Source organism: Pogona vitticeps, chromosome 5 (genome assembly GCF_051106095.1).
Source record: "Pogona vitticeps strain Pit_001003342236 chromosome 5, PviZW2.1, whole genome shotgun sequence".
NCBI lineage: Eukaryota > Metazoa > Chordata > Lepidosauria > Squamata > Agamidae > Pogona > Pogona vitticeps.
The window spans coordinates 194,081,168-194,109,086 of record NC_135787.1 but is presented as its reverse complement, the minus strand read 5'-3'; the positions used below and the strand labels follow the sequence as shown (position 1 = coordinate 194,109,086).

Genomic DNA, 27,919 nt, shown 5'->3' with positions numbered 1-27,919 from the left:
ACAAGAGCCGCTCTGATTGGCCGGCCCAGTCCGAAGCCGATGCCGATTGGCTGCGAGAGGGGGCCTGCCCATTTCCCCCCTTTCCGGCCCCTCTTGAGGCAACTGAGGGGGGTCCCGCTTCGCCCGTCGTCGCTGACTCTTGAGGGGGCCCGAAGAGAAAGGCGGAGGAGGAGGACCGGCCGGAAGGAAGGGAGGGAAGAAGGGTCGGTCGGCGGGCCGGCGAGTGGAAAAAAAGATGTCGGCGGCGAAGGGCCAGGGCGGCTGGCCAGGGAACCGGCCTCGCGGAGGGGGCGGCGGCGGCGGCCCGGCCCCCCCAGCCTCTCACGGGGGGCTCCTCAACCGCTTCGTCAAGCTCTCGCCGGGGCCAAAACGAGGCGGTGAGTGCGTGAGGGGGTTTCGGGTCGGGCCCGGTTACCGGGGATGGATAGGGGTGGGGCGCCCCCTTTTTCGATCGGCGACCCTCCCCCACCTCCCCCGGGCAGGCGGGGCAGCGAGGGAGGAGCCCTTCGCGTTCCGTTCCTTCCTCCGTTCCTCGGAAGATTCCCCCTTGTAACGTGGCAGGCCCGGGGGAGGCCCGCACTGGTGCCCGAAACGAAGGCCGGGCTTAAAAGGATCAATTCTTGCCATCATATACTTCAGGGGAGGCGCCAGTTCGGCCCAGGGGACTTCCGGTCACGTCGAAGGTAGTTATTGGGCAGGCTGAGGGCAAATAATCATCTTCATCATCATCTTAAAACTGCGGAAGAGCTGGGAGGGACCCTCTGGATGATCGAGTCCGGCCTCTCTTTCTCTCTTTCTCTGTCTCTCGAGGAGGCCCAAGGGGGAATCGAACTCCCAACCTGCCGCCAGAGACCTAAACCACTGAGCTGTCCAGTAGTAGGGTCATCATCCTCACCTTAGAACAGCAGAGCTGGAAAGGGACCCTTTGGATCATCAAGTCCAGCTCATCTTAAGGAAGCCGAGTGCGGGGAATCGAACTCACAACCTCTGGCTCCCCAGACAGAGGTTTAAACCTATGAGCTATCCAGTAGTTCATTAAGAATCATCCTCATCATCATCCTACAACTGCAGACCTGGAAGGGACCCTATGGATCATGGAGTCCAGCCTTTCTTTCAAGGAGGTCCAGTGGGGGGAATCGAACTCGCAACCTCTGGCAGAGACCTAAACCCCTGATCTATCCCGTAGTCTGTATTTCGGACCACAGCCACTATTTTTTATTTTCCAGTCAGGAGACCCTTCAGTTACACACCTGCTATTTCAAGGGGCATTCAGACCCTTCTAAAACAGTCGTGAGTCTCTTGCTCTCTCTGGAACTCACTGGCAGGAAAGGTTACCTGCCCTCCCCAACCCTCCCATCCCACGTTCAGTGAATAGAGCTGGAGGGAAGGATGACTGAGCTCTCAAGCAACGTCCACCCACAAAAGATAAGGATCCCTGGTGGCTGGATGCTCTTCAGCATCAGCTTCAAACCTCCCCCCTTTAGATGTGCTCCTTCAATGTGAACGCAGAGACAGTGCTAGGCCTGGCAGATGGGCACCATCCTGCTTCCTCTTCATGTTCCCAAGTCATGACTTTGTGTACAGTTTCACCCACATTAAATTTCGGTTCCTTAGATTATGTGCAGCCTCTTACTTTCTGAGGCACTCATTCAGAATCTTTCCAGCAGCAGGGCAGACAGAAAGCAGGTAAGCAATAGATTTGAGTTAATTAAGGTAGGGAAGGGAAAGCAAGGTGTTTGAAGAGACCATCGGTTCAGTTTTTATGGGGAAAACAAATCCACTTGGCTGGGCATGTACTTAGGAGCACCTTTAGTTTTAAGCCTACTTCTGCATTCGTGTTGAGGGGAAAAGGCAAAGCAGGGCTTGCAAACTTCGAGTCAGTGATGCCCTGGCCTAAAGTTTTTCTGAAATCATCTGGAAAGGGGAGAGAGAAGCATTCTCGATGAGCATGTCCCCTTAACCTCCAAACAATCTCTTGTCATCGTTTTTATTTAGATGATAAACAGCAGGGTTGTCAGAAGGGAATGTAGCAGCCTCTGAAGTGTCGAGCAGAAGTCCTCTAGCAGCGCTTTCTGGGGCCTGTCCTCTAGTAAGGACTGGGCTGCAGCCGTACCCACATCCCAGTGAAATGATCCAGGAGGATGCCAATATGGGAAGGGTTGCGCTGTCCTTGTCAAGCTTAGTGCAGATCAGCGGTTTCCCAAGCTTGAGGGCCTACCTCTTCTGGAACGACAATTTCCTGAAACCGTGACCACTGCTGTGGAAAACGTAGTGTGAAAATATTTGGGAGCCCCACATTTATGAATATTGGTGCCAGTAATCTACCAGTCGATCTTTCAAGTCCAAGAATAATTTGGAAACTAGACTTAGCTTCTTCTTCTATAATCCTTCATCTCACACTACATAGTAGAGAGATTCCGATGAAACATTTCTCAGAAGTGACTCCCAGGGAGAGAAGATGGGAAGAAATTATTATTTGGTGGTGTCTGCTTCAACCAAAACGGATGTTAATTCTTTGGTTAATCCCCTGGCTAGCTTTTTTTATGGTAAACGGGGAATTGACTGAAATGGCACTAAAGGTTTCTAGCCATGGTAGAAGGTCTGAGGCCATTCCTATTTATTAAACAAGGTTCATCACAGGAAGTTGAATCTGGACTTCTTTCTTGTGAGTGCAATGACAAATAAATTTCTTATGTCTTATGTCTTGTTAGGTTGAAACATTTTGCTACTCATCCAAATAGCTTCTTCAGTCTGAGGAGAGTCATTTTAGACAGAGAAGATAGGTGGTTTGAGAGAGGGGCTCAAGGAGGCATATAGAAAGTTCCTCACTCAACAGGGGTGAAGACTTAGATGCAATCTGTTTCCTGTTTATCCTGCTGTCCTTTCATCTGACCCCAGAAAGATTAGGACCCCACACACCAGAAAGACCACTGTTAATGACCGTTAACGACCCATGATAATGGGTGGAGAAGGACTGCAGAAGTGGGATTATCCCTCACCCCCAGTCCTTTCTCCTTCTAAAGATCCCATACAGTCCAGGAGGAAATGAAACCCAACCGGGAGGGTCTATCAGGGTCTCCTACCAACTTTCCTCAGACTGAAGCAGCTCCTTGGATGAGGAGCAAAATGTTTCAACCTAACAAGAAAGAGGTCCTGTTGCCATGAGTCAACTTTCAGACAACCTCATCTCAGGTATCGGGGGACAGGTCTCTCATGGTCTTGTGTGCTCCCAGAGGGATCTGGCGGGACCACGGTGAGATCCAGGAAGCTGGACTAGAGGGGCCCTTGGCCTGATCCAGCACAGGGCTCTTCTGAGGTTCTTAGGATGACTGAAAATATTCGCAGACATAAGGTTTGTCACTGTTTTTGTAGGTATCCAGCTCTTAACTGGCCAAATACAAAAGACAAACCATGGTTTTGCTTTTGCATTGTGTGCTGATTCCTGACTTGAAACAAAAGGCACAGGAAGTGCCAGATCCTTCAGAATAATTAGACTCATATCTTGGTCTGATACCAAGGCCAAGAAGGTGTTTTTTCAAAAAGAACTGTAGTAGCTCCTGGATCTCCGTGGTCTCCCAGCCTCTATAGATGGCCACAGAGTTGTAGAGTTAAAAGAGGACCTAAAGGGTCGTCAAGACCAGTCCTTCAGTGCTCTAATTGTGATGTCAGAAGAGGCTGTAGTAATCATAGGCTTTGTTCTTTGTCAAGATTTCTTCCAAAGCTGTGCAAGGTCTGAAAGCCAAAGGACCATGGATAGGAGTAAACAATCTCTCTCTCTCGGTCAGTCGGTCCAGTCCCATGCCCCCCCCTCTCGTTTAGCAGTGCAGATTGTTGACCAAGGTTCAAAGGTTTACTCCCCAGCTCCAACTTGAGGGGAGAGAGGGCATCTTTCTTACAGCTGCTAGCAGGGTAGATTGGGTTTCAATCACAATTTCAATTGAAAGAATTGGATTTTTGACTATTTAAATACCCCCCCCCACAATTTTTTGAATTTAAATAGTGTTTTAAATCATGATTTAAATCTGTTTGATTAAAATACATAATTGATTTTTATTCACCCTGGGTGCTAAAAAAAACACCCTGTGCCTGTTGATTCTGACACCCCAGTCCTGACATTCAAACCGGATTCCCCTGGGTGAGGGAATTTGTTGAAACATTTTTCTCTGTAAGAAAGCTGCAGAGCAGAGAGGTTGTGATCTCACCAGCTGCACCACTTTGCCCTTGCCTTCTGGGAACAGAACCATATTCGTGAATCTCAAAACTGGCTGGGGAAACAGTAAGTGGCATCAGGAAGAGAAATTACTGCCTCTGGGAAGTCTTTGAGGAAGCCAGACTGGTCCAGAGCAGTTTCATCCATTTGTTAGAAGAAGCTTTATTGGTTTTGATGGTTCTGTTGCCTTGTAAGCTGATGCTGTTTTCATTGTGAGTGATTTTATTAAAGGGACCCACTGGTTGTCGGGAAAATGGCAAAGTGTGAGGCCCCCAAAGTGGAGGCTGTTACATAACAGCACGGATGTTACCTGTCTGTCATGGGTTTGGAGGGAAAGTTCCATCCTATGGGGAGTGGAAGGCGGGACATCAGGAGGAGGGGCTGTACTGTATAAATATGTGATGCCTGTGTGGTGAAGAGGAGATGCTGAGAGACACTGGGTTGTGACGAAGCAGCAGCTGGGAAGAAGAAGCTGTTGTGGGAGTCTGTGTGTCTGACAGGGTACTACTGTGTGTCAGAGTACCAACCTGAAAGGTTCAGGGGTCTGTTGGTTAGCCAGAACTGATGGGTTCAGGCTCTGTGCTTTAAGTTAAAGGTTCTAGGTGAACCAAACTGTATGCTTGTGTGTGTGAGAATAAGCCACGTTACTTTATTTTATTCACCTGATTGTTTTATTTACCCTGTTTGTATTTAAAATAAACCTTATTCTTTTATTGTTTAAAAATCCATCCCTGGTCTGTGTGACTTATTATAGGGAATGGTTGGTGGCAGCTTAGTAACTGTGTGATAGATCCCAGTAGGTCTGGGTTTGTCACATTGATTGGTGTCCAGCGTGTGGGATACGACTGGTCCAGTTGTCCAGTGGTCCAGCAAAGCCTTGGCAGGTGTGCCCAGAGCAAGGGGGGTCTAGTCAGGGACAGTCTGAGGCGCGTAGGTAATCTTCTAGGTGTACCTCACGGGGAGGTGCGCTAGTAGAAGAACGTGCCAACTGGGGAGACTTAGATTAAGGTGCTCTGAGGCAGCCTAGTTTTGGCGGGAAACGCTGAGGCAAAACTGCGTAGCAACAGTGAGCTAGCTTGCCAGCTGAGAGGCCCAGCAGAGGGGGGTAGGCTCTGACTCGATACTGTTGCAAGTAGTGCTGAAGAACAGCAGCAATCTCTAGGGAGAGCTGGTTCTGAGGCAAAAAGGAAAAAAAGTGGTCGTTTTATTTTGAGGCTTGACTTTTTAAAGCAGCCTGTTCTGGGGGGGGATTATGCCCTTGACTCGAAGCCAAGTAGCAGACATGAGTGAAGTGAAAGACCCCCAGATTGACCAAGGTTCTGAGGATGAATTTGGCTCAGTGCAAGGTGACAGCACAGGAGAGCAGGACCCAGAACTCAGAAAATTGCTCATAGCCCAACAGCATGAACTGAGGATGAGGCAATTGGAAAAAGAAGAAAGATTAGAGAGAGAGAAAATTGCTCTGGAAAAAGAAAGAATGGCGTTTGAATTAAGAAAACTGGAAATGATGAACCAGAACAATAATAACAATAGGGATTCTGAGGGAGGCCAGTTGTCTAAAGCTGACCTGAAGAAATTCCCTGTGTACCACAAGGGAGATTGTCCTGAGGTGTTCTTTTCCTTAGTGGAAAGAGCGTTTGTGGACTTCTCAGTGAGGGAAACTGAGAAGATGACCATCATGCGATCTTTAATCAGTGGTAGCCTTGCTGAAGTTTATGCCGAGATGCCTGAGGAACTGATGAAAGATTTTGCAGAGTTCAAAAAACTGGTGTTTGCAAGACATGGGATAAATGCAGAGCAGCTGAGACAAAGATTCAGGTCCCTTACCAAGAAGCCAGAACAGACTTTTACCCAAGTGGGGGCCCAATTGGTGAGGCTGCTTGAGAAATGGCTATCGCAGGAAGGGACAGAGACCTATGAGCAGCTTAAAGATTTGATAGCCCTGGAACAGTTCTATTCAGTCCTGCATGGGGAATTGAAATTCCAGGTGAGGGAAAGGAAACCGAAAACTGTGGCAGCAGCCGCAGAAATCGCAGATTTTATCTCCCAAATAAGAAAGCCCTTGGGTGAGGGGAAATCTGTAGGTAAACCCAAAGAAACCTACAGCAAGTACTCTCAGGGACCAGGGAAAAGCCAGCAAGGGGGAGGGGCCCATGGTGAAGGGAAGCCCTCAGACATGAAACCAAGACCTCAGATTTTGGAGGGAAAACCAAAACAAGATGAGAGAGAATCAAAATACGCCAGAAAATGTTATTTCTGTCAGGGAAAGGGTCATCTAATCTCAGAGTGTGAGAAATTAAAGCAGCTAAAAGGAATGGTGCCTCAGAATTCTAGTGGGACCAAGCCAAAAGCTGTGTTCTGTGTCCAGAAAGAGCAAGGCTCAGTGTCACAGAGGGAGCCTGTTGCCATGGCTACTCAGTCTGGGACAGCTGCCTCTGCTGATCAGGCTGAGGAAAATGGTCCTCTTCTGGAGGTAAAGCGCTGCTTGCTGATAAAAACAGATTCTCAGTTGTTTGAGACAGCAGGGGTGGACGTAGGAATACTGGACCGTCAGTATAGGGGGCTGCGGGACACTTGTTCCCAGGTAACCCTGTGCCATCCAGATATCATCCCTAGGGAGTTTATAATCCCAAAGGAGAGCATGAAGGTGGCAGGGATTGAGGGGCAGATAATCTCTCTGCCAGTAGCAGAGGTACCTGTCAACTTTCAAGGCTGGAGGGGAGATTGGCGGATAGCGATTTCATCGACTCTGCCAGCAGCCGTGCTCGTGGGAAATGACCTGGCTGAACATGTGAAACGGGTGCTAGTGATTACACGCTCACAAGCCACCACAGGGACAGTTCAGGGGGGTAATGATGAGCCAGAGACGGAAGCAGGTGGGGGAAGTTCAGAAGCTGTGGTGGAAACCTTAACCACAGACAGCAGATTTGGACAGGAGCAAAAGGCAGACGCCACTCTCCAAAAGTGTTTTGAACAGGTGACTGACGCCCAACTAACACCTGAGACCCCAGTGAGATTTCTGGAGAAAAAGGGGATTTTATATAGAGAGACCCTGAGGAATATCTCAAAAGGGGGAGATGGGATCAGAAGTCAGCTGGTGGTACCTGAAAAGTATCGCCCCATGATCTTACAAAGGGGTCACTCTGACATGTTTGCTGCACACTTAGGGGTGAAAGGGCCCCTTGATTTGATCAAACAAAATTGGGAGCAGATCACCCAGGATGACCCACAAGACGTTGTAACATACATAGACACCTTGATGAATGACCTAAGGAGAAATCTAGAGCTGGCAGCAGAAAACCTGCAAGCTCAGAAGGTCAGACAGAAAACATGGTATGACCACAAAGCTAGAGAGAGACACTTTGACCCAGGGGAGGAAGTGCTTTGGCTTAGGCCCTGCAGAGAGAATAAACTGCAGCTCAAATGGGCAGGACCATATAGGGTCATTTCCAAGATGTCAGACCTGAACTACCTAATAGAGCAGGAGGAGAACCAAGCAAGGAGGGTGGTTCATGTGAATGCCCTAAAACCCTACTACCGAGGGGAACAGAGGGTTTTATTCGCGATAAAAGCAGCGGAGAGTGAGGAAGCTGAATTACCCTTCTGGGAGGGTAGAGGGGAAGTAAAATACAACCCAGAGGAGGTAAAGATCAGTCCTGCACTCACCCAAGACCAGCAGCAAGAACTAAAAATGCTGCTTAGTAAATATCAACAGGTGTTTTCCAACAAGCCGGGGATAGTGAAGGGAGTGATGCATCGGATCCACACAGGGGATGCACCCCCGCAGGCAGTATCCCCATACCGAGTAACGGGACCCTATAGGGACAAGGTGCGGAAGGAGCTGGACGAGATGCTTAGAGAGAACATAATCGTCCCCTCTTCTAGTCCTTGGTCCTCTCCGATAGTCCTTGTGGACAAGCCTGATGGGAGCATTAGGTTTTGTGTCGATTACAGGAAATTAAACCGTGTAACCACTCCTGATGCCTACCCAATGCCCAGGCTAGACAACCTGATTGAAACCATAGGGGGTTGTCGGTTCATCTCATCGTTGGACCTGGTAAAGGGATATTGGCAATTAAGAATTGATCCCAGGGATCAAGAAAAAACTGCCTTTTGCAGCCCTTTTGGTCTCTATGAGTTTCGAGTCCTGAGCTTTGGTCTCAGAAATGCACCAGCCACATTCCAAAGGCTGATGGACCAGACCTTGGCAGGGCTCAGTGACTTTACAGTGGCCTACATTGACGACATAGGGATCTTCAGTAATACCTGGGAAGATCACCTGATACACCTGGAGTTAGTGCTGCAGAGGTTAAGTGCAGCAGGGCTAACAGTAAAGGCCAGCAAGTGTCAGCTGGGTAGCCCAGAAATAAAATACTTGGGTCACATGGTAGGGGGAGGAATGATAAAACCCCTGGAGGCCAAAATAGAAGCTGTTCGTGATTGGCCTAGACCCAACACCAAGAAAAAAGTCAAATCATTTCTTGGGTTGGTGGGCTACTACAGAAAGTTCATCCCGAGGTTTAGCGAGATTGCGGCTCCGCTGACCGATCTGACGAGGAAGAAGGCTGATGACCGCATCCCGTGGACCAGCGACTGTGAGGCGGCGTTCCAGAGGTTGAAGGAGGCGTTAATCAACTATCCTGTCCTGCGTGCTCCAGACTTCGACCGGGAGTTTATCATCTACACCGATGCGTCTAACAGCCAGGAGGATGAGAATGGTGACCAGCATCCAGTGTCCTACCTGAGTAGGAAACTTCAAAAAGGTGAGAGACATTTGGCAACCGTGGAGAAGGAGTGTTTGGCCATAGTCTACGCGATCCAGAAGGCCAAGCCTTACATCTGGGGAAGACATTTTATTCTGTGTACTGACCATTCACCATTGCAATGGTTAAAGACAATGAAAACCCACAATAGCAAACTTATGAGGTGGGCTTTGAACTTACAGGACTATGACTTTGAAGTGAAGGTGGTCAGAGGGTCAGTGAACTGTGTTGCTGACGCCTTATCAAGAAGACCTGAAGACTGAAGACGGCGAAAGAACATGGACTATATGTATATAATGAAAACAAAAAGTTAAAATGTACCTGGTTTTAAATTGGTTTGTATTAATAAAGGTAAATTGATGTAATGTATATGGTAAATGTTTAAATGCCTATTTGAAATGTTTAACTTAGAATGTAAGTAAGTATAATATGGTAGGTATAATTGGTGTTGTGTGTTTTATACAGGTTGTTTTTTTGGGAAAAAGCACCTTAGCTTTCCCCCTACAAAACAACTTATAAAGAGGGGAGGTGTTACATAACAGCACGGATGTTACCTGTCTGTCATGGGTTTGGAGGGAAAGTTCCATCCTATGGGGAGTGGAAGGCGGGACATCAGGAGGAGGGGCTGTACTGTATAAATATGTGATGCCTGTGTGGTGAAGAGGAGATGCTGAGAGACACTGGGTTGTGACGAAGCAGCAGCTGGGAAGAAGAAGCTGTTGTGGGAGTCTGTGTGTCTGACAGGGTACTACTGTGTGTCAGAGTACCAACCTGAAAGGTTCAGGGGTCTGTTGGTTAGCCAGAACTGATGGGTTCAGGCTCTGTGCTTTAAGTTAAAGGTTCTAGGTGAACCAAACTGTATGCTTGTGTGTGTGAGAATAAGCCACGTTACTTTATTTTATTCACCTGATTGTTTTATTTACCCTGTTTGTATTTAAAATAAACCTTATTCTTTTATTGTTTAAAAATCCATCCCTGGTCTGTGTGACTTATTATAGGGAATGGTTGGTGGCAGCTTAGTAACTGTGTGATAGATCCCAGTAGGTCTGGGTTTGTCACAGAGGCCTTAGTGGGAGTGCCGTCGCTCTCAAAGAGAACCCTCCACACACAGACATCCCCACCTCCGTCCCCAACGCATCGGGAAGAGAAAGGCGTGGAGACCCCAGATTGGGAGCAAGTGGTCGCCGAACCCCTTACCTTGAATAAGGGAGTAGATACTCGAGAACTGGAGGCGACTATGAAAGGGTTAACCCTTTCCCCGGGACCCGGGGAATCTTTGGCAGGAAGAAGGAGGGAGGAGATTGAGGCAGCGGCGGAAGATATAAGAGGGAAGCCGGCGGAAATACGGGGGGGTGGGAGTGGATGTGGATGGAGGATCCCTGGACCCACAAATGGGAGCAGGTCCGAGTCCCCCATGAGGAGGCCGAGAAACGCCGCCAACTTGGGCTAAAGCCTCGCCCATCGTACTGGGATGAAACCGAGGCCAAAGAGTGGAGGAGGAAACTCCGGGAGGAAAGGGAAGCTGTGGCACGAGAACTGGAACGTAAGAAACAATGGCATATAGCCGAGTTGAGGAAGCTGGGGGTTACCCGGCCCCTGGGGAGTCGATGGAGAAGACGGGTCGTCCTGGGGTGAGTGGAGCGGGGACGAAGAGACTCTACCGTTGATATCCCTAGACGAAGAACTGGACCCTGGGCAAGGGACTATGCCGTTATTAACAGGACCTTGGAACCCAGAGACAACAAACCCCTTTATAAATGGTTTATGGACCCCGTTGAAGCCGAGTAATATGTTTCAAGAATCTTTGAACCCCTTTTTAGGGGTGAACCCTGTTGGAGTTGATGTTGCAATAAATACTGAACCCTTTGATTTACCTCAACCGACTCGTTCTTTATTTGAAGAACAGACAGCCCCGAAAACTGAACCCTCACACAAAATTAGGTGAGAATCCAATAAAACACTTCAAATCCACCAACAGACAGAACGGTGCAATCCGCACATCTGTACAGTGTGGCTCTCATAACGTGTAGATACTCCAGTCCAGGCATCCCTTTCTGTATTACACCGATTTGGGCTCTCCCTTCAGTCCACAAAACACTTTGGCGCGCATAATTTTGGCTTCTCCAGCTGGCACATTTGAGAAAATGGCAGATGCATTCAAAACCAGTTTAGAAATGTAAACACAGGATTTAGCTCGCCACATATAAATCTCAGATACGTAAATGTTCCTGGGCTACACTTGGGTGCTTATATTGTTTACCACAGCAGAAATAAAAGTGGCCTCTTGGAGTCATAAAGAAGCACATATGCTGTATTCTGAGTGAACTCCATTTTTTATTGATTATGAGCAAAAAAATCAGTGCTAGAGACCAGAGTAGATAAAACTCAATGATTCATATATCTTTGGAGTGTTTTGTAGCATGGTGTCTCTTCTGTTCTGTTAAAAATCTTCACCAAATTCTGATATTGTTGTACTCTTTTCTTGTTTTTGATGAGTTCAGCATTACTTCCATTGAGAAAGTTCTTTGCAGATAATCCCTTATCAGTTTATTTTTAAATACTGGAGAATATGCAGGCTGTAGATACATACGAGCAGGGAAATATTTCTTTGGGCAAGTCTGGCAGCTGTACCTGGTACTGTTTACTAGAAATTACTCATTGTTATGCATGCCACACATTTAAACCCAGATTAACCCATGTGGATCCCCATTTCTACCTCTAACAGTGCAAGGCTCTTTCTATCAGTCGGCAGTAAGTCCCCCTTGAATGTAATGGTAATGTAATATAATGGTAATGTAATGGTTTTCATTTACAGGTATGAGATTGCAGCCTCAGGGTGCAATCCTGTGCACATGTACTTGGGAGTCAGTCCTAATGAACTGAAGAGGTTCTGCGTCAACACTTATATAGGGCTTCTCTGCTAAGCTTGTGATGTCCCCCCTTTAGCACAACTGCTTATTTTTGGAATAGTTCACCAAAACTAGTTATGTGGAGAGCAAGCTGTCCCAGCTAAGGTCTTGCATTTTCTTGCTTAAGATGGTGCATCTTGTACAAGTGACTCTCATCAGCTCATTTTTCTTTTTATCCTTCCCCCCCCCATCACATCTCTGGTTTCACTTTTTATGGTTGCATTTATAAAAAGCAGTGTTTGAAGTAGTTCTTCCGCATGATGAGAGTTGAGCATAAAAACGAACAAATGAAAGAAAACCCCCCTAAATGAAAATGTGTAGAAGCATTTTGTAGGAAAACATGAATGCAAACCAGAGGGGACTAGATTGGAAAAATCAAAAGTAGACGTGATGAGTATTGCAGCTATTCATTTTTAAAGGGATTTTTACACATCTGTCATGACTTCAGAATCATGAGCTCTAGGAATTGTGGGGTTTTTCCCTCTCCTTTCAGTAAAGATTCATATCTTTCAGTGAATACTCAGGAAATTGTCTCATATCAGGAATTGGAACAAACTCCATTCTGTTTGTTGAGACTATAATGTGTATTTCTTACATTCCCAGTCTCTAGTGTGCACCACCCATGTATCTCTATCCCCTGAGAGGAGATTATGGGAGCACTTTTCAAATACAAGAAGTGTAGTCATACTGAGGAGGGGCAGGATCTGTTCTTAATCATCCCAGAGTGCACAACGTGTCACAATGGGCTCAAATTACAGGAATATCAGGAAATATTTAGGCTGAATATCAGGAAAAACCTCTTAAATGTTAGAGCAGTACAAGGGAACTAAATATCTCTGGAGATGGTAAATGCTCCAATGCGGGAGGCATTCAAGAGAAAATTGGACCTCCATCTGTCAGATCTGCTTTGGTTGGGATTCCTGCATTGATCAGGGGGTTGGACTCAGTGGCCTTATTGGCCCTTCCAACTTTATGATTCTATGGTTCCTTGACAAATAAAACTGATGGTCTCTCTGCTCTAGGCCACAGAGTCCCACCTGCCAGAAGTGGCCACCGCTGTGTAGCAGACAGTGCAAACCTGTACGTGTTTGGAGGCTATAACCCTGATTCAGATGAGTCTGGAAGGACAGAAAATCAAGAATTCCCCCTCTTCAGAGAGCTGTGGCGATACAACTTTGCAACAGGCATCTGGCATCAAATGGGCACGGAGGGATACATGCCCCGAGAGCTGGCATCTATGTCACGTGAGTGCAAGGGGAGACCTCATTTCTGTAGTTCAAGAGAAGTGGAAGACAAGAGTTCAGAATAGCATCTTTCTCCCTTCTAAATTGGCACCGGAATCAAAAGAGGAGAGCCATTTTCAGGATCTCAGTCACATTACCTGTGTTGCCCATTTAAGTCTCGTTTTTCACCGTTGGGGACCAAAAGGAACATGAACTTAGGTAGTTGCTGGCCAGTGGTCGTCCCCTGGGACAGCTCTTTCTTACAGGCAGATGACTTTTCTCCTTTTGAAGTTCAGCAGTGAAAGAGAGGGGTGGAGTGTATTTTCATTATGGTTCATTGCCATGGATATCTGTGCTAGGCAAGAGGTGGAAAAGTCCTACGTGAGCAAATAAATGTGACTAGTGGAAATTACACACAATTGCATTTTTGATGGCATGTTTTCTGTGTCCGCTTGCCCTCATTCTTTATATACAACCGGTACATTGAGCAGGCCACCATTCACACTATCCTTCCAGCTCTATCACCCATATAGGGTTTACCACTGCTCTTAGAGATGAGCATAAAGCCATTCGTCTCACTTTGTCAAAATCCGAATTTCAGTGAAATTGAATGAATCGCTTCATGCCCTTTTCTTATTGCTCGATTGGGCTCCCTCCTCCTTTCTTAGCCCTCTTTCCTTTAGTGCTGTCTGTTTCCCCTTCCCAAGAAGCAGTTCAGTAGAAAATATCCTGCCAGCCCTTTCTCTGATGGATTAAGACATAGCAAATTAACCCTCCTTTGTGCTCTCTTTTTTTCTCCTTCCCATTTTGCTAGTTGTGTTGCATGGGAATAACCTTCTGGTCTTTGGCGGTACCAGCATTCCATTCGGCGAGAGCAATGGCAACGACGTCCATGTCTGCAATGTGAAGTACAAGCGCTGGGCCCTGTTCAGTTGCCGAGGGAAGAAGCCCAATCGCGTCTATGGTCAGGTATGGGATTGGTGCACAGATCCGATCTCCCCCGGCTGTTGGAGGCCCCTTTACCTGCAGGCAGCAGCTCCATTCCTGAAGGGCTTCTGCAGAGGATCTGCCTCTTGGCTTACGTTCACCTCCTCCTCCCATTAGAAAATGGATGGTGGAAGGGACTTCTTGGTACCGGGAAGCCAGCGAGCACTGCCGTATACAGAGAGAAGGGGGTTTCCTTCGTGAACTTGAGACTTGATGTGATTTTTAGGGCTAGATCAGAATTCGTCTTTGCTTGGCAATCAAGACGTACTTCCGTACTTCCAAGAATCGGATGAACACAGTCTGTATCTAGGAGACAAGAGGAGATACAAGTTTCCTAAGTGCCTGGTTGGGGGCCCCCACCCCCATTGCAGGATGGATTAAAAATCTGATTAAAAAAAAACAACAACAAATTGATCTAAATCACAATTTACATTTGTTTAAAAATGATTTTAAAAATCCAATTTTTAAAATTCAAATTGTCGTTTGCATCAATCTGATTTAGGTCTATTTGATTTAAATCAAATCCACCCTGCTTCCTGTGCAAGCTTACTGTTGAATTCCTTCACAGTGACAAGGTGGGATAGGAAAAGGGACAATGAAGAAGCATTGTCTTGAAATTGACCCCCATGAATGTAGAATTGTGCAGGAATGCTGGCAAGTCTGTGGGTCTGAATCTTGGGTAAAGGTAAAGGTTCCCCTTGACAATTTTTGTCCAGTCGTGTCCGACTCTAGGGCACGGTGCTCATCCCGTTTCCAAGCCGTAGAGCCAGCATTTGTCCGAAGACAATCTTCCGTGGTCATGTGGCCAGTGTGACTAGACACGGCATGCTGTGACCTTCCCACCAAGGTGGTACCTATTTATCTACTTGCATTTTTACATGCTTTCGAACTGCTAGGTTGGCAGGAGTTGGGACAAGCGTCGCGTCGATTTGATCTTATGACTGCAGGTCTTCCGACCCTGCAGCACAGAGGCTTCTGCGGTTTAACCCACAGCGCCACCACATCTTGGGTATCAAGTCCCAAGTCTGAGTCTCTATTAAAAACAAGCTTTTCCCCACAGAAAAAAAGGGTGGGTAGATTCCGAGTCATGAGTTGAGTCCAAGTCATTGAAAAACAACCACACACCGAGTCAATTCCGAATTGAGTCCCTGGTGCTACGAAGTCCAATAAGGGAGAAGGATCTTGGAGTCCTTGTAGATCAGAAGCGGAATATGAAATGTGTGAGGTGGCTGCAAAAGCCAATGCGATTTTAGGCTGCAACAACAGATATCTAGTCCCCAAATCCCATGAGGTGCTGGTCCCTCTCTATTCAGCACTGGTTAGACCTCCTCTTGAGTCCTGTGTCTGCTTCTGGACACCACCCTTCAAGAAAGATGCTGACAAACTGGAACCAGTTCAGAGGAGGACAATGAGGAGGATCAGGGGGCTGGAACACAAGCCCTAGGAGGAACACAAGCCTAAAGAGCTGGGCATGTTTAGCATTGAGAAAAGAAGATGGAGGGGAGATAGGAGAGCACTTTTCAAATCCTTGAAAAGTTGTCCTACAGAGGAGGGGCAAGATCTTTTCGCCATCATCCCAGAGTGCAGGGCATGCAACAATGGGCTCAAGTGACAGGAAGACAGAATATCAAGAAAAATGTCTTAACTGTTAGAGCAGTACGACAATGAAACCCATGACCTTAAGGGGGAGGTGGTGGGTGCTCCAACACTGGAGACCTTCAAGATAAATGTAAACAACCCCCTGGCAAGTACCCTTTGATTGGGATTCCTGCCCTGAGCAGGGAGTTGGACCCGATGGCCGTAGAGGCCCTTTCCAACTTCATGATTCTATGATTTGACTGCAAGTCCCACGGAATTGTGATTCACCACATTGTTTGGGAATGGATTTAAAAATCGCCTTGAGACGATGATGGCAGAGCTGCCTTTGGGTGGCAGAGCAGGTTCTCAGCCGGCATTTTCTTTCCTTCCAGGCGATGGCAATCATTAATGGATCCTTGTATGTATTTGGAGGCACGACAGGCTACGTTTACAGCACAGACCTGCACAAGCTGGACTTGAACACCAGGGAGTGGACCCAGTTGAAGCCCAACGACATACACTGTGGTATGCCGGAGGAAAGGTGAGCTTCCCTGAATCGTGGCAACGGCTGCCCCAAACCACGTAGAACGGGGACCCCTCATTGTACCTGTCCTTCTGTTTCTGTTCTCCTCCCTCTCTTCTTCTTTCTAAATCAAAAATGATGTGGCGAGTCTCGCCATCTGCTAACAGTGCTCACGCTGGTCTTACCCTCTTAGCCCAGATAGAAACATCTTCTAGGAGAGTTTTCCCCCCGTCCTGATCTATCACTCACCCCACCCACTCGTTCTCCAAGAAACCTTACCGCTGATGGGTCTGTAAATTGAAGTCGGAGAGTGTTCAGGGAAGCCAGTCACGTGGAGGAGCTGCCATGAGAGAAGAGAGAAGCGTAGATAAGCCCTTTAGGCTGAAAAGGGTCTTGAAACTGGAAGAAAGTAGGAAGAACGGAAGTGAATCCAGAAAACAAGAGGGTGTGTGGTCTGGGTTCATTTCTGAAAGAAAAGCTCACCTGCCACCCATTTTTGTAGGTACAGTGCTGACTTGTTGTTGTTTAGTCGTTTAGTCGTGTCCGACTCTTCGTGACCCCTTTATGGACCAGAGCACGCCAGGCCCTCCTGTCTTCCACTGCCTCCCGGAGTTGGGTCAAATTCATCTTGGTTGCTTCGATGACCCTGTCCAGCCATCTCATCCTTGGTCGTCCCCTTCTCCTCTTGCCGTCACACTTTCCCAACATCAGGGTCTTTTCCAAGGAGTCTTCTCTTCTCATGAGATGGCCAAAGTATTGGAGCCTCAGCTTCAGGATCTGTCCTTCCAGTGAGCTGACTTACTTGAGAGTAAATGCCGCTGTTATAGGGAGACAGACTTGTGAGCAATTAATGACTAGAATTCAATTGCAGACTGAGCATCTCTCTGTCTGTCTGTCTATCCGTCCATCTGTCAACCCCCACCTACCTACTCCCTCTTCTACCCCCCAGCCCAGGGCTTGTGTGGTTTTGTTTGAACTCTTAAGTAGAACTGTAAACTGTTTAAATACATGATTTCCCCACTCGTGACATATTATTAGTGCAGGTGTAAACAATATCACAGCTTAACTTGGGTACAATAATCATTTTATAGTTAAACTCCTCTTACAGACATTGGTATCTTCCTTACCAAATCCTGAGCTGATTCGTTTAGGATCATAGTCACATGCTTGCTGAGGACCTTTGTGGTTAGGATGCCCCCACACTCTGCTCTCTTCATCTTTCCCACCCCCTCCTTTCCCCTGCCCAGCCCATGGCCCAGGTGGTTTTGTTTGAATTTGAAAACAGATGATGTGACTCCTGTAATGTCACCGCTTGATGACAGAATAGGCTTAAAAACTTGAATGTGCTTTTAAGGATTAGAAATGTGTTTGTGTGTGTGTATTTTTTTTTTTTAATGTTGTGAGTTGGAAGGTGAGATATGAACCAGAAGGCTTGCTTCCTCCCTTCAGGTACAGACATGAGATCGCACACGATGGACAGAAGATTTACATTTTGGGAGGTGGAACGTCTTGGACAGCCTATTCGTTGGACAAGGTAACGTGGTCCATGGAAAAGGCCCTCTGATAGTCTGATTTCTACCTGGGAGGTAGTGCATTTGGCCGCTCCGTCAGCAGGCTGTGGAGGGTCTGAGGTGAGTATTTGGGACACCAGTTGCAGGCCGACGGCTGCGTGAGCTGGTGAATGGCTTTGAGTTTGGTCTCCAGAATGCCAAAATCTTCATTATTCACTGAATCTTCAACCTGCCGTTAGTGACAAGGGGCCATTACGTCAGGTCAGGTTTTGGGACTCATCTCCCCATCATTTCTCCGTGTCACACCTGAACACCTCGTTCTGGAGAACCCCAACCCTTACCCCGCTTGTGACCTGCAAAAGTTCAAGCAGAGATATTCCTTCCCCTGCCACTAGCTTTGCATGGATTTTTGCACATCTAGTATCTTCGGTTCTTTTAATGGTCATGGAAGGCAAGAGGGTTTTAACCATTTTCAATTTTGGCGCGTGGGTCATTCTCAGAGTGAGATGAAGCAGACAGCCAAGACGAGGTGATTCCCACTCCTGAGCCGATGGGAAGGGGCCAAATTCGGGGGAAGCACGTGAGAGTCCCATTACGCAGATGAAGCTCTGTTTGTGCAAGACTGGAGACCTGCCTTTAAAGTCAGAGATATTTTTTCTTAATATCTTTCACAGCTGCGTTCTTGCATCCAAACCCTTTCAGGGTTGTTAGGAAACCTAAAAAAAAGCCCTGAGTGGGTCAGACTGAAGACCAGGCCTATCTACCTCGGCAGTGTTTTCCCTACAGCGGCCAAAGAAAAGTGTGTGGGAAGCCCAGAAGCTGCACAGGAGTGGAGTGTCTCTCTTCTGCTCTCGGCCTCTGAACCTGGAAGCTGCACATAGTTCACCTAATTGCTAGGGATGGGGACAGATATAAAACTGAATTGCAGTTTTCAGTGAATATTGCCGATTGTCACATATTCATTGCTTCCCTCCTCCCAGACCAGCAGCACCCTCTATTACCTTCTCCACACCAGAATTGGAGGTTGTCCATGACTTTGTGTACCTTGGCTCAATGATCTCTGACACCCTCTCCCTAGATGATGAGCTGGATAAACGCATTGGCAAAGCAGCTACCATGTTCTCAAGACTCAAAGAAAGTCTGGCTCAATAAGAAGCTGATGGCATCTACCAAGATCCAGGTCTATAGAGCCTGTGTCCTGAGCACACTCCTGTACTGCAGTGAGTCCTGGACCCTTTGTGTACAGCAGGAGAGGAAGCTGAACACCTTCCATATGTGTTGCCTCTGACGCATTATTGGTATCACCTGACAGGACAAAGTTCCAAATAGAGGAGTCTTAGAACAAGCTGGAATTTTTAGCCTGTATACATTACAAATAACCCTCAGTTCTAGAGTGTTGCCCTCGCTCTGTGACTCTGTGAGGGAGGCGATCCGTGACCAGCTTTCACGGCCACAAAGGTGTAGGGTTCACTTCACAGCAGATCTGTGGCCACTTTGCCAGCTGGCTCAGTCACTTTCCTGGGCGGACCCACTTTGTGGGTGAATAACTCGGACCTCTGAAACCCAATCTTCACCAGACTTGAAAGGCCTTTAGAGGAAAGACATAGGAAGCTTTGTGATTTTGATTTCTCTAGGTGCCTAGGGGGAATTTTTCCTGGGGCCACCCTCCTTGTGGCTCTATAACTTCAACATCCAAAACCCACACTTCACCAAACTTGTAGGGTTTGTAGAAAAGAGTCAGGGGAAGCTTATCTGCGGATTTGATAGCTCTAGGTGTCAGGGTTTTATAGTGTTTTTTTATAGTGTTTTAAAGTGAAGATGAATCACCAAGTTGATTTGTCCCAAAATATTTGTAAATCTGTATTTGTCAATTTGTTCACCTTGATGAATTGCTACAAATCCCTTTTTATTTGTCTCTCTTCCCCATCTCTACCAGGGATTTATAACCCAGTCTTCCATGAATTTATATCTAATCCCTTTTTAAAACCACATAAATTGGTGGCCATCACCTCATCTTGCAGTAGAGAGCTCCATAGTTAACTGAGGTGCTATGTGACTCTTGTAAGGAAAATGTGTTCGTCTTGTTAGGAAGATTATCATTTGCTCATGGCAGCTACCTAGTTTCCCAGACCAGTCAGAAAACACAGAGTAGGTCTTCTGATTTGTCACTGTTTCTGTGCCTTTCACTCTGGGTATGCTGTTTTTAAGGCCCTCATGGCAGCATTTTGATTCCATCCCATACAGTGAAAATTGATGACATAAACTCTACCCATCCCACCCGACTCACTAGGAAAATCAACCCATAACATAAAGGAATAAACAAGCAAACTGATAAATTTCCAGACAGTTCAAGAGACAACAAAGAAAAAAAATTACCCTAAATGATAGCAATCCAGTAGCGATGTACGGAAGTGAGAGCTGGACCATAAAGAAGGCTGACCGCCGAAGAATTGATGCTTTTGAATTGTGGTGCTGGAGGAGACTCTTGAGAGTCCCCCTGGACTGCAAGGAGAACAAACCTATCCATTCTGAAGGAAATCAACCCTGAATGCTCCCTGGAAGGACAGATCCTGAAGCTGAGGCTCCAAGACTTTGGCCATCTCATGAGAAGAGAAGACTCCCTGGAAAAGACCCTGATGTTGGGAAAGAGTGAAGGCAAGAGGGCAGTTGACACGATGGCACCCAAACGCTCTCTCCATAGCAGAGCTCGGCCAGGACCCTGGTATAGTCAGGATCTACGAGCGATGAAGCGAATAAGGAGACAGCTAGAGTGCATTTGGAGGAAGGAACCGACGGATTATAATAAGACTGCTGTCAGGATCGCAACTAACCGTTACCTTGCCAAGGTAAAGGCTGCGAGAAGATCTTATGTCGCTGACCGGATAAGCGAGGCTTCCAATCGGCAGGCGGAACTCTTCCGTATAGTTCGCGATCTATCCGGAATTGGCCAGGTTGAAGGGCCTCCTAATAGCATCTCACCTGACCAATTTGCAGCATTTTTTAAATCTAAAGTGGAGGCCATCCGCCGTGACCTCTCTCCTTTTTTAAATACAATGGATCGAGCAGAGATCTCCAGCGCTCCGTCCTACCCGGTAATTCTCGATTCTTTTCAGCCTGTAACATCAGACTTGGTAGACAAGGCGCTTGATCGCTGTCGGGCCACCACCTCTTCTCTCGACCCTTGCCCGGCCTGGCTAATCAAAGCAGCCAGGCCGGTAACAACTGAATGGGCCACTGCAATAATTAATGGGTCTCTCCAGGAGGGCAAGGTTCCCCTTGCCCTCAAGGAGACACTCATTAGGCCCATTAGGAAGAAACCCAATCTGGCGGCGGACGAAATTGGCAACTACAGGCCCGTCGCCAGTGTTTCCTTCCTCAGCAAAGTGGTTGAGAGAGTGGTGGCAGATCAGCTTCAGGCGCTCTTAGATGAAACCAGTGCTCTGGACCCATTTCAGTCGGGCTTCAGGCCGCGCTATGGTACAGAGACGGCACTGGTCGCACTGATGGATGACCTGTTGAGGGAGGCTGATGGGGGCAATGTGTCCTTGTTGGTCCTCCTCGACATCTCAGCCGCCTTTGATACCGTCGACCACGGTATCCTCCTGAGGAGGCTCTCCGAGTTGGGAGTTGGCGGCCTTGCTCTGGCCTGGCTCCGTTCCTTCTTGGAGGACCGTCCCCAGAGAGTACAGCTTGGGGAGAATGTCTCGGCCCCGTGGAGTCTCAATTGTGGGGTTCCACAGGGGTCGATCATCTCCCCAATGCTGTTTAACATCTATATGAGGCCGCTGGGTGGGGTCATCAGGGGGTGTGGGGCATCGTGTCACCAGTACGCTGATGACACACAGCTCTACATCTCCTTTACTCCAACTTCAGTGGATGCCGTCCAGTCCCTTCAGCGCTGCCTGGAGACTGTACTGGAATGGATGCAGTCAAATGGATTGAGGCTGAACCCGGACAAGACGGACGTCTTGAGGGTGGGTGGCCCTCCCATCAGCGGCATAGGCAACTCCCTCTCTTTTGGAGGGACGACCCTTGCCGCAAAGAGCGAGGTCCGCAGCTTGGGGATACATCTGGACCCGGCGCTTACCATGGAAACCCAGGTGGCGTCCGTGGTCCGCTCCGCCTATTTTCATCTATGGCGGATTGCCCAGCTGCATCCATATCTTGATCGGGGGGCCCTCATTACTCTAGTCCATGCGCTCGTAATCTCGAGATTAGACCATTGTAATGCACTCTACGTGGGGCTGCCTTTGAGGCTCATGCGGAAACTTCAGACGGTCCAGAATACAGCAGCCAGGCTTATTAGTGGGGTGAGAAAATTTCAGCATATCTCCCCCATTCTGGTTGCACTGCACTGGTTACCTATTCGTTTCCGCATTGACTTCAAAGTGCTAACGATCACATATAAAGCCCTTAACGGTTTGGGACCTCAATATTTGGCAGATCGCCTCCTCCGGCCCAGATCTACCCGAATCACCCGATATAGCCAGCGGGATCGGGATATAGCCAGGGAGGCCTGGAAGGAGAAAACAAGAAACCGGGCCTTCTCGGCGGTTGCCCCTCGGTTGTGGAACACACTCCCCACTGAAATTCGGCTGGCACCCTCGCTGGGTGCTTTTAAAAGCCAACTAAAAACCTGGTTATTCAAACAGGCCTTCCCCCCAGTCAACTAAGTTATTTTTTCTTTCCTTTTCTTCTGTTTTTTGAGTTTTAGCCATCTTGAATAATATTGCTTATAATTATTGTATTATATATGTTATTTATATGTCCTTTTAATTTGTTTTAGCCTATGTAAGCCGCCCCGAGTAGACGTTGTCTAGAGGGGCGGGGTAAAAATCAAATAAATAAATAAATAAAATAAAGAAGGGGACAAGAGAGGACGAGATGGATGGACAGGGTCATTGAAGCAACCAACGTGAATTTGACCCAATTCTGGGAGGCCGTGGAAGGCAGGAGGGCCTGGCGTGCTCTGGTCCATGGGGTCACAAAGAGTCGGACACGACTTAATGACTAAACAACAACATCTGTAAAGGAACAAAATGAATCAAGTTCCATGATAAAGGGCCATCTGAATGAGCCAGCTGACCTAAACAACGACTAATCCCTCCTTCAGGAAAAAGCTCAAAATCTAGTTCTAGAATGGAGTCTATCTTGATGAGTTTCATAGAATTATAGAAGAATTGAGTTGGAAGGAGCCCTTAAGGCCATCAAGTCCAACCCCTGACTCAGGGCAGGAATCCATATCAAAGCTGATTAGACAGGAGATGGTCTCGTTTTCTTTTGAATGCCTCCAGCCTTGGAGTGCTCACCACCTCCCAAAGTCATTCCTTCCATTGTCGTACTGCTGTAACAGTTAGGAAGTTTTTTTCTGGATATTCAGCCTAAATCTGACTTCCTGTTGCTTGAGCCCATGATGGCATGCCCTGCACTCTGGGATGATCGAGAACAGATCCTGCCCATTCTCTGTAGGACAGCCATTCGAGTCAGTTAAGAATGCTCTCCGATCTCCCCTCAGTCTTCTTTTCTCAAAGCTAAACAGGTCCCTTTCCTTCACTTCTCCCGCATAAGGCTTGGCTTCCTGATCATCCTAGTTACTCTCCTCTGAGCTTGCTCCGGTTTGTCTGTATCCTTCACGACCCTGCGTTCATCAGATACCAGCAGGGTGTGTTGCCACTGGCTCTCTCCAAGATGGTGATGTCTCTCCCCGATGGCAGAATAGCGCTTAGCCCCCCTGCTGAAGAGGGGTCAGGCCCAGCCATTCTGCCCCCTCTTTAATCCTTGCATCCCATTTGTGTTCTTCTCCCCACTCCAGATCCACGCCTACAACCTGGAAACTAACACATGGGAGGAAATCACGACAAAGCCTTATAAGAAAAAAGGTAAGACATTCTGAAGAGAACATCGGTTGGCGGGCATGAAAGGGAGAGACTTTTTAATGGTGAAAAAAGTGTCTTATGTGTCCGACACAAACTCTAAAGAAACATCAAGAAGCCATATTTTGGCTCTTTCTCCCATGTCTCAGGACCTTAATCTGAAACAGATATGAAACCATCACATCAATCCACGTAAATTCATCTTTGTGAAATAGCTGGGTTTGGATATATTTATATGTGCCCGTGTTCTGTTATGAACCTGAGTTTTGTTAGAGAATTTTGAGTCAGAGTTTTCTTGGAAATTTAGCTTGTCAGAATGGGGGCTTTTAAAAGTATGTTGTTCACTCAGGTTGCAGAACTTCTGCTTTTAGCTCTGGAATCTATGATGTGCCACTCCGAGAGACCTAGTTCTTGGTAAGCCACGCGGTCGTAAGGATTTGGCAACTTTTCCTTCAATGAGATCTCCAAATGCCAGGTGGCTTTTCAAGCCGCTTAATGAAAATCAGTTTCTCCTTTATATACTGTATTTTTCCATGTATAAAGCTACACTTTTTCCTAAAATAATGAGAGGAAAAATTGAGGGTCGTTTTATACATGGTAATATATAATTTTTGCAAAGTGCAGGGGGAAAGCAGGAATCGGAGTGCTTGGATCCCTGCCTTGCCCCTCCACTTTCTTGCAAAGAAAGAAATTTTGGGTTAGAAAAGTAGGGGGGCATCTTATACATGGGGTGTCTTATAAATAGAAAAAATACGGTATATCTCGAGAAGGTTGCTGAAGCAGTGCATTGGGAAGGCCTGGCACCTTCGATATTGGTTAGCATATTGCTCCCATTTGTACCCTAAAATGGTTTTCCAAAGGGTTCCCAACATATTCTTTTTCTTCTTGTAAGCCTGCTTCAGAGAAGTGAAAGATTCCTTCTTCCAATTCACTCTTTACGTACTTCTTTGCGAGAGAAAAGGCCAGTGATGCTTAAGAAGCTTGGGAGGGCTTCCGACGAGGGACTGGCCAGGCGACCTCCTTTTCTCTCCAGTTCTGCTGCCCCAATAAGGAGGAGGCCTGCCTTAATGAGCGTTGGCTGTTTTTCCTCCCTTTTCCTTGCTCACCATCAAAATCTTGTTCCACAGAATTCCCAGCCGCCAGGAGATGTCACAGTTGTGTCCAGATAAAAAACGGTAAGAAGAGCTGGCTTGATGTTTGCTAAGCAGCTGCGTTTCCTGTTTCTGGCTTAGGGAGCCTCGGATTGGGCTGAATGGACCCAACCCGCTGTGATGCCTTGGATGTTCACAAGCACTAACTTGGGCAGGGAGAGGGACAAAATCAGGACCTCTGCCGTGAGGGAATTAAAAGGTTGCCTCAGAACTTGGGAGGTTTAGCCTCTGGATACAGCTAGCTACTAGGGATGATGGCTGGGGGGGCGGTTCTGGGAGTTGTAGCACAGAAAAGTAACTTTTCCAAGCCCCCAGCTTGGTTTGATCTGGGAAACAACTGAGTGTAGGATCTAGGAACAGCCGGGCTGTGAGGTGCCACAGGTTTTGGGATTCATGGCTCTGCATGCAAGGAGAAAAGACAACGTGGATTCCTTTCTTCCTCTACACCTCTCCGATAGGGTTCATCATCATTCACTGCCTCTTTCCCCCAGGGGCCTCGGGGCAGGGATCACAGCTCTAATCGTTCTGGGCTTTCAGGGCCACTGCGTGGGAGGCCTGTCTGGTCCAGAGGAGGGATGCTTTGTTTCTGAGTGGGAATTCGAATCCGGGCCTCGCTTGCCCAGTTCTGAGCACCGCAGGCCACCTGAAGGAGGAGTTTCCTTGTTAGAAGTGGACGTTCCCCAGTAAGGCTGTGACTTTGGTTGCTTCAGAATAAGAAAAATTGGACTACTCGGAAAAATGCCCATGAGAGAAATACAATAGAAAAGTGGGATTTCTGTTCAGCCCACTTTAAAAAAAATACCTTCTCGAGAATGATGGCAGGGGAGACCCTTCTGTTCTGGGCCGTTGCGCGCAGGAGTCTCTTTATCGGCCAGAAAAGTCCATTGAAAGCTTTCCTGTTCTCTGCCCATCCAGATGTCTTTGTTTGCGGAGGATACAATGGAGAAGTGATTCTGGGAGACGTCTGGAAACTGAACCTCCAGACATTCCAGTGGGTGAAGCTCCCGGCTGTCATGCCTGAGCCCGTGTACTTCCACTGCGCCGCCGTGACTCCGGTCAGTGGCCCTACGCTCCCCATTCCTCCCCTTCTACAAGTTCTCTCTAACGTCCCGCAAAAATGGCCAGGGTGGCCCTTTCTGGCCGCCCCTCCCTCTCCTGAGTCCCCCCCCCCCAGAAGGAAGAGGGCCACGCGCTGCTTCTTTTAACACCAGAGTGTGAAACCCAAAGCTTGCTCATTGCCTGAAGGGGAGACCGCCATGAAGCAGCCGCATCTCCAGAGTGGGGTGTGTGTGTGTGCATTGGAGGGGGTGCGGTGGTTTGTGCCGAAGAAGAGTCAGTAACTGAGGCACACACCGAGCCGGCTTTGCCCTACCAAGCTTGCTGCCCAGGCTGAGCAGGAGGGATCTGAAAAGCCCATTCCACCACCCAAGAAGCAGCAGGCCCTTCAGACCTTGCCTGCTTCAAAAGCATTTCCTCCCAAGGTGGCTGCCTTGTCGGTCCTTTCCCGCCTCCTCTTGGTTGGAACCCAGATGTCAGCTAGAAGTCAAGAGACATGGGCACTTTGTTTTTGTATCCCTGAGGACAAGAATACGAGGCATGCCAGCACAGGTGCCACAGAGGGCTGTCTCTCCCCCTCCCGCCCAGAACCGTCCAGTCTACTCATTGGTTGCCTTGTGGCATACATGCCTGTTGCCATTAACATCACACCAACCGCAGAAGATAGCCTGGCTGGCCTATCACTCTGCCTCCCCACGCAGCCAGCCCTTCTCTGCCTCCCCACGCAGCCGGCCATTGTCTGCCTCCCTGCACAGCTGGCACTTCTTTGCCTCCCTGCTCAGCCGACCGCTCAACAACTGGGCCGCTCTTCATCCTACCACCTCACCCAGGTGGCTGGCTATGCGGGGAGTTGGGGGAATGCCGGCTGGGCTCCCAGGGATATACAGATATGAAGTGCCCATGTCTAGAGGTGAAATGAAGCCTACTCTGTAGCGAGGCCCAAATAAGAGGCTGTATTCTCTTCTTTTTTAACTCCGGCACCCAGAGCCCAGCGTGGGTACCTGGCAGTAATTTCTTTTCCGTTCTGTTTCCACGCAGGCCGGCTGCATGTACGTCCATGGAGGCGTGGTGGACATCCATATGAACAGGCGGACGGGCTCTCTCTTCAAGATGTGGCTGGTAGTGCCCAGCCTCTTGGAACTGTCTTGGGAGAAGCTGCTGGAATTTTTCCCTCATTTAGCAAACCTCAGCCAATCCCAGCTTTTGCACCTTGGACTCACACAGGGACTCATTGAACGCTTGAAATGAGGGCCTCCTGCTCTCCAAATGCTAATTTAAGGTGTGACTCCCTTAACCCCCCCCGCCTCCTTTCTCTTTCCCTCCTCTCTCTCTTCCCCCCTCTCTATTTATAAGTTCTGCAGAGGATGATGCTAAGAGAGAGGAAAAGCCCCACTCCAAAGCCTTATTCGGCAAAATACGTCAAGATGCCTTTCTCGTGAAATTTTTATTTTAAAAGTTTATGGAAGTCAGTTCTTCTTTTTAATTTATGGATATCTATAAATGCATCATGAATCAAAGATGCTGTCGCTGAACTCATTCGCACGGGGTTTTGCTGCATGCCGGTGGTCTCGGAAGGGAAGGAGGGGGGAACGCGGTGATCGGTCTTCCAACTTGGAGGCATCTCGTCCCCGTTCGGCTAAAGAAGGCTTCACGGGACCGAATTCCCTTCCTCCGTTCCGGTGGCCTGTTTCGGAGGGCCAGGCTGGCCCGTCCTGGATTCCCAGAAGGGTTCCTCCCATCACCCTCGCTATTGCTGCCTCCACATCCACAGCTTCAGCCACCAAACCAGCCGCCCCCCCCCCAGCTGCCGACCTGTTCTCTCGCAGGAGGACATCTCCGGAAAAGAGGGCTGCCGGGTTTTGGTGCGTCCCGAAGGAGGTGTTGTCTTTTTCATATTGAAATATCCGACCAAAGGCTCGGTTTAAAATCGGACTCCGCAGAACGGTCTGTTCTGAAGTGTGGCGAGAGAGAATGGGGGTCCAACCCTTGTTCCTCCTCGCGTCCAGCACCAGAAAAGTCAGTGGAGAGAGAGAGAACTGGGAATGTTATAAAAGTGTTTCTTCTTTCTTTCGTGGGGGTAGTCTGTTGCTTGTGTGAATTTGGACACTCATTCTCGGCACCGTAGATGTATCAGC

The 27,919-nt window shown here is 48.0% G+C and overlaps 1 protein-coding gene across 1 annotated transcript; it reads left to right on the top strand.

The window, feature by feature from the left end:
* Positions 1-98: 98 nt before the first annotated feature.
* Positions 99-27,301, top strand: KLHDC10 (kelch domain containing 10). Its single transcript, XM_073002445.2, has 9 exons — positions 99-377; positions 12,905-13,126; positions 13,920-14,074; positions 16,063-16,211; positions 17,643-17,727; positions 23,517-23,583; positions 24,705-24,752; positions 25,644-25,783; positions 26,823-27,301. The coding sequence occupies exons 1-9, from the start codon at positions 236-238 to the stop codon at positions 27,030-27,032; spliced, it is 1,218 nt and encodes a 405-aa protein (XP_072858546.1). The 5' UTR covers positions 99-235; the 3' UTR covers positions 27,033-27,301.
* Positions 27,302-27,919: the final 618 nt, after the last annotated feature.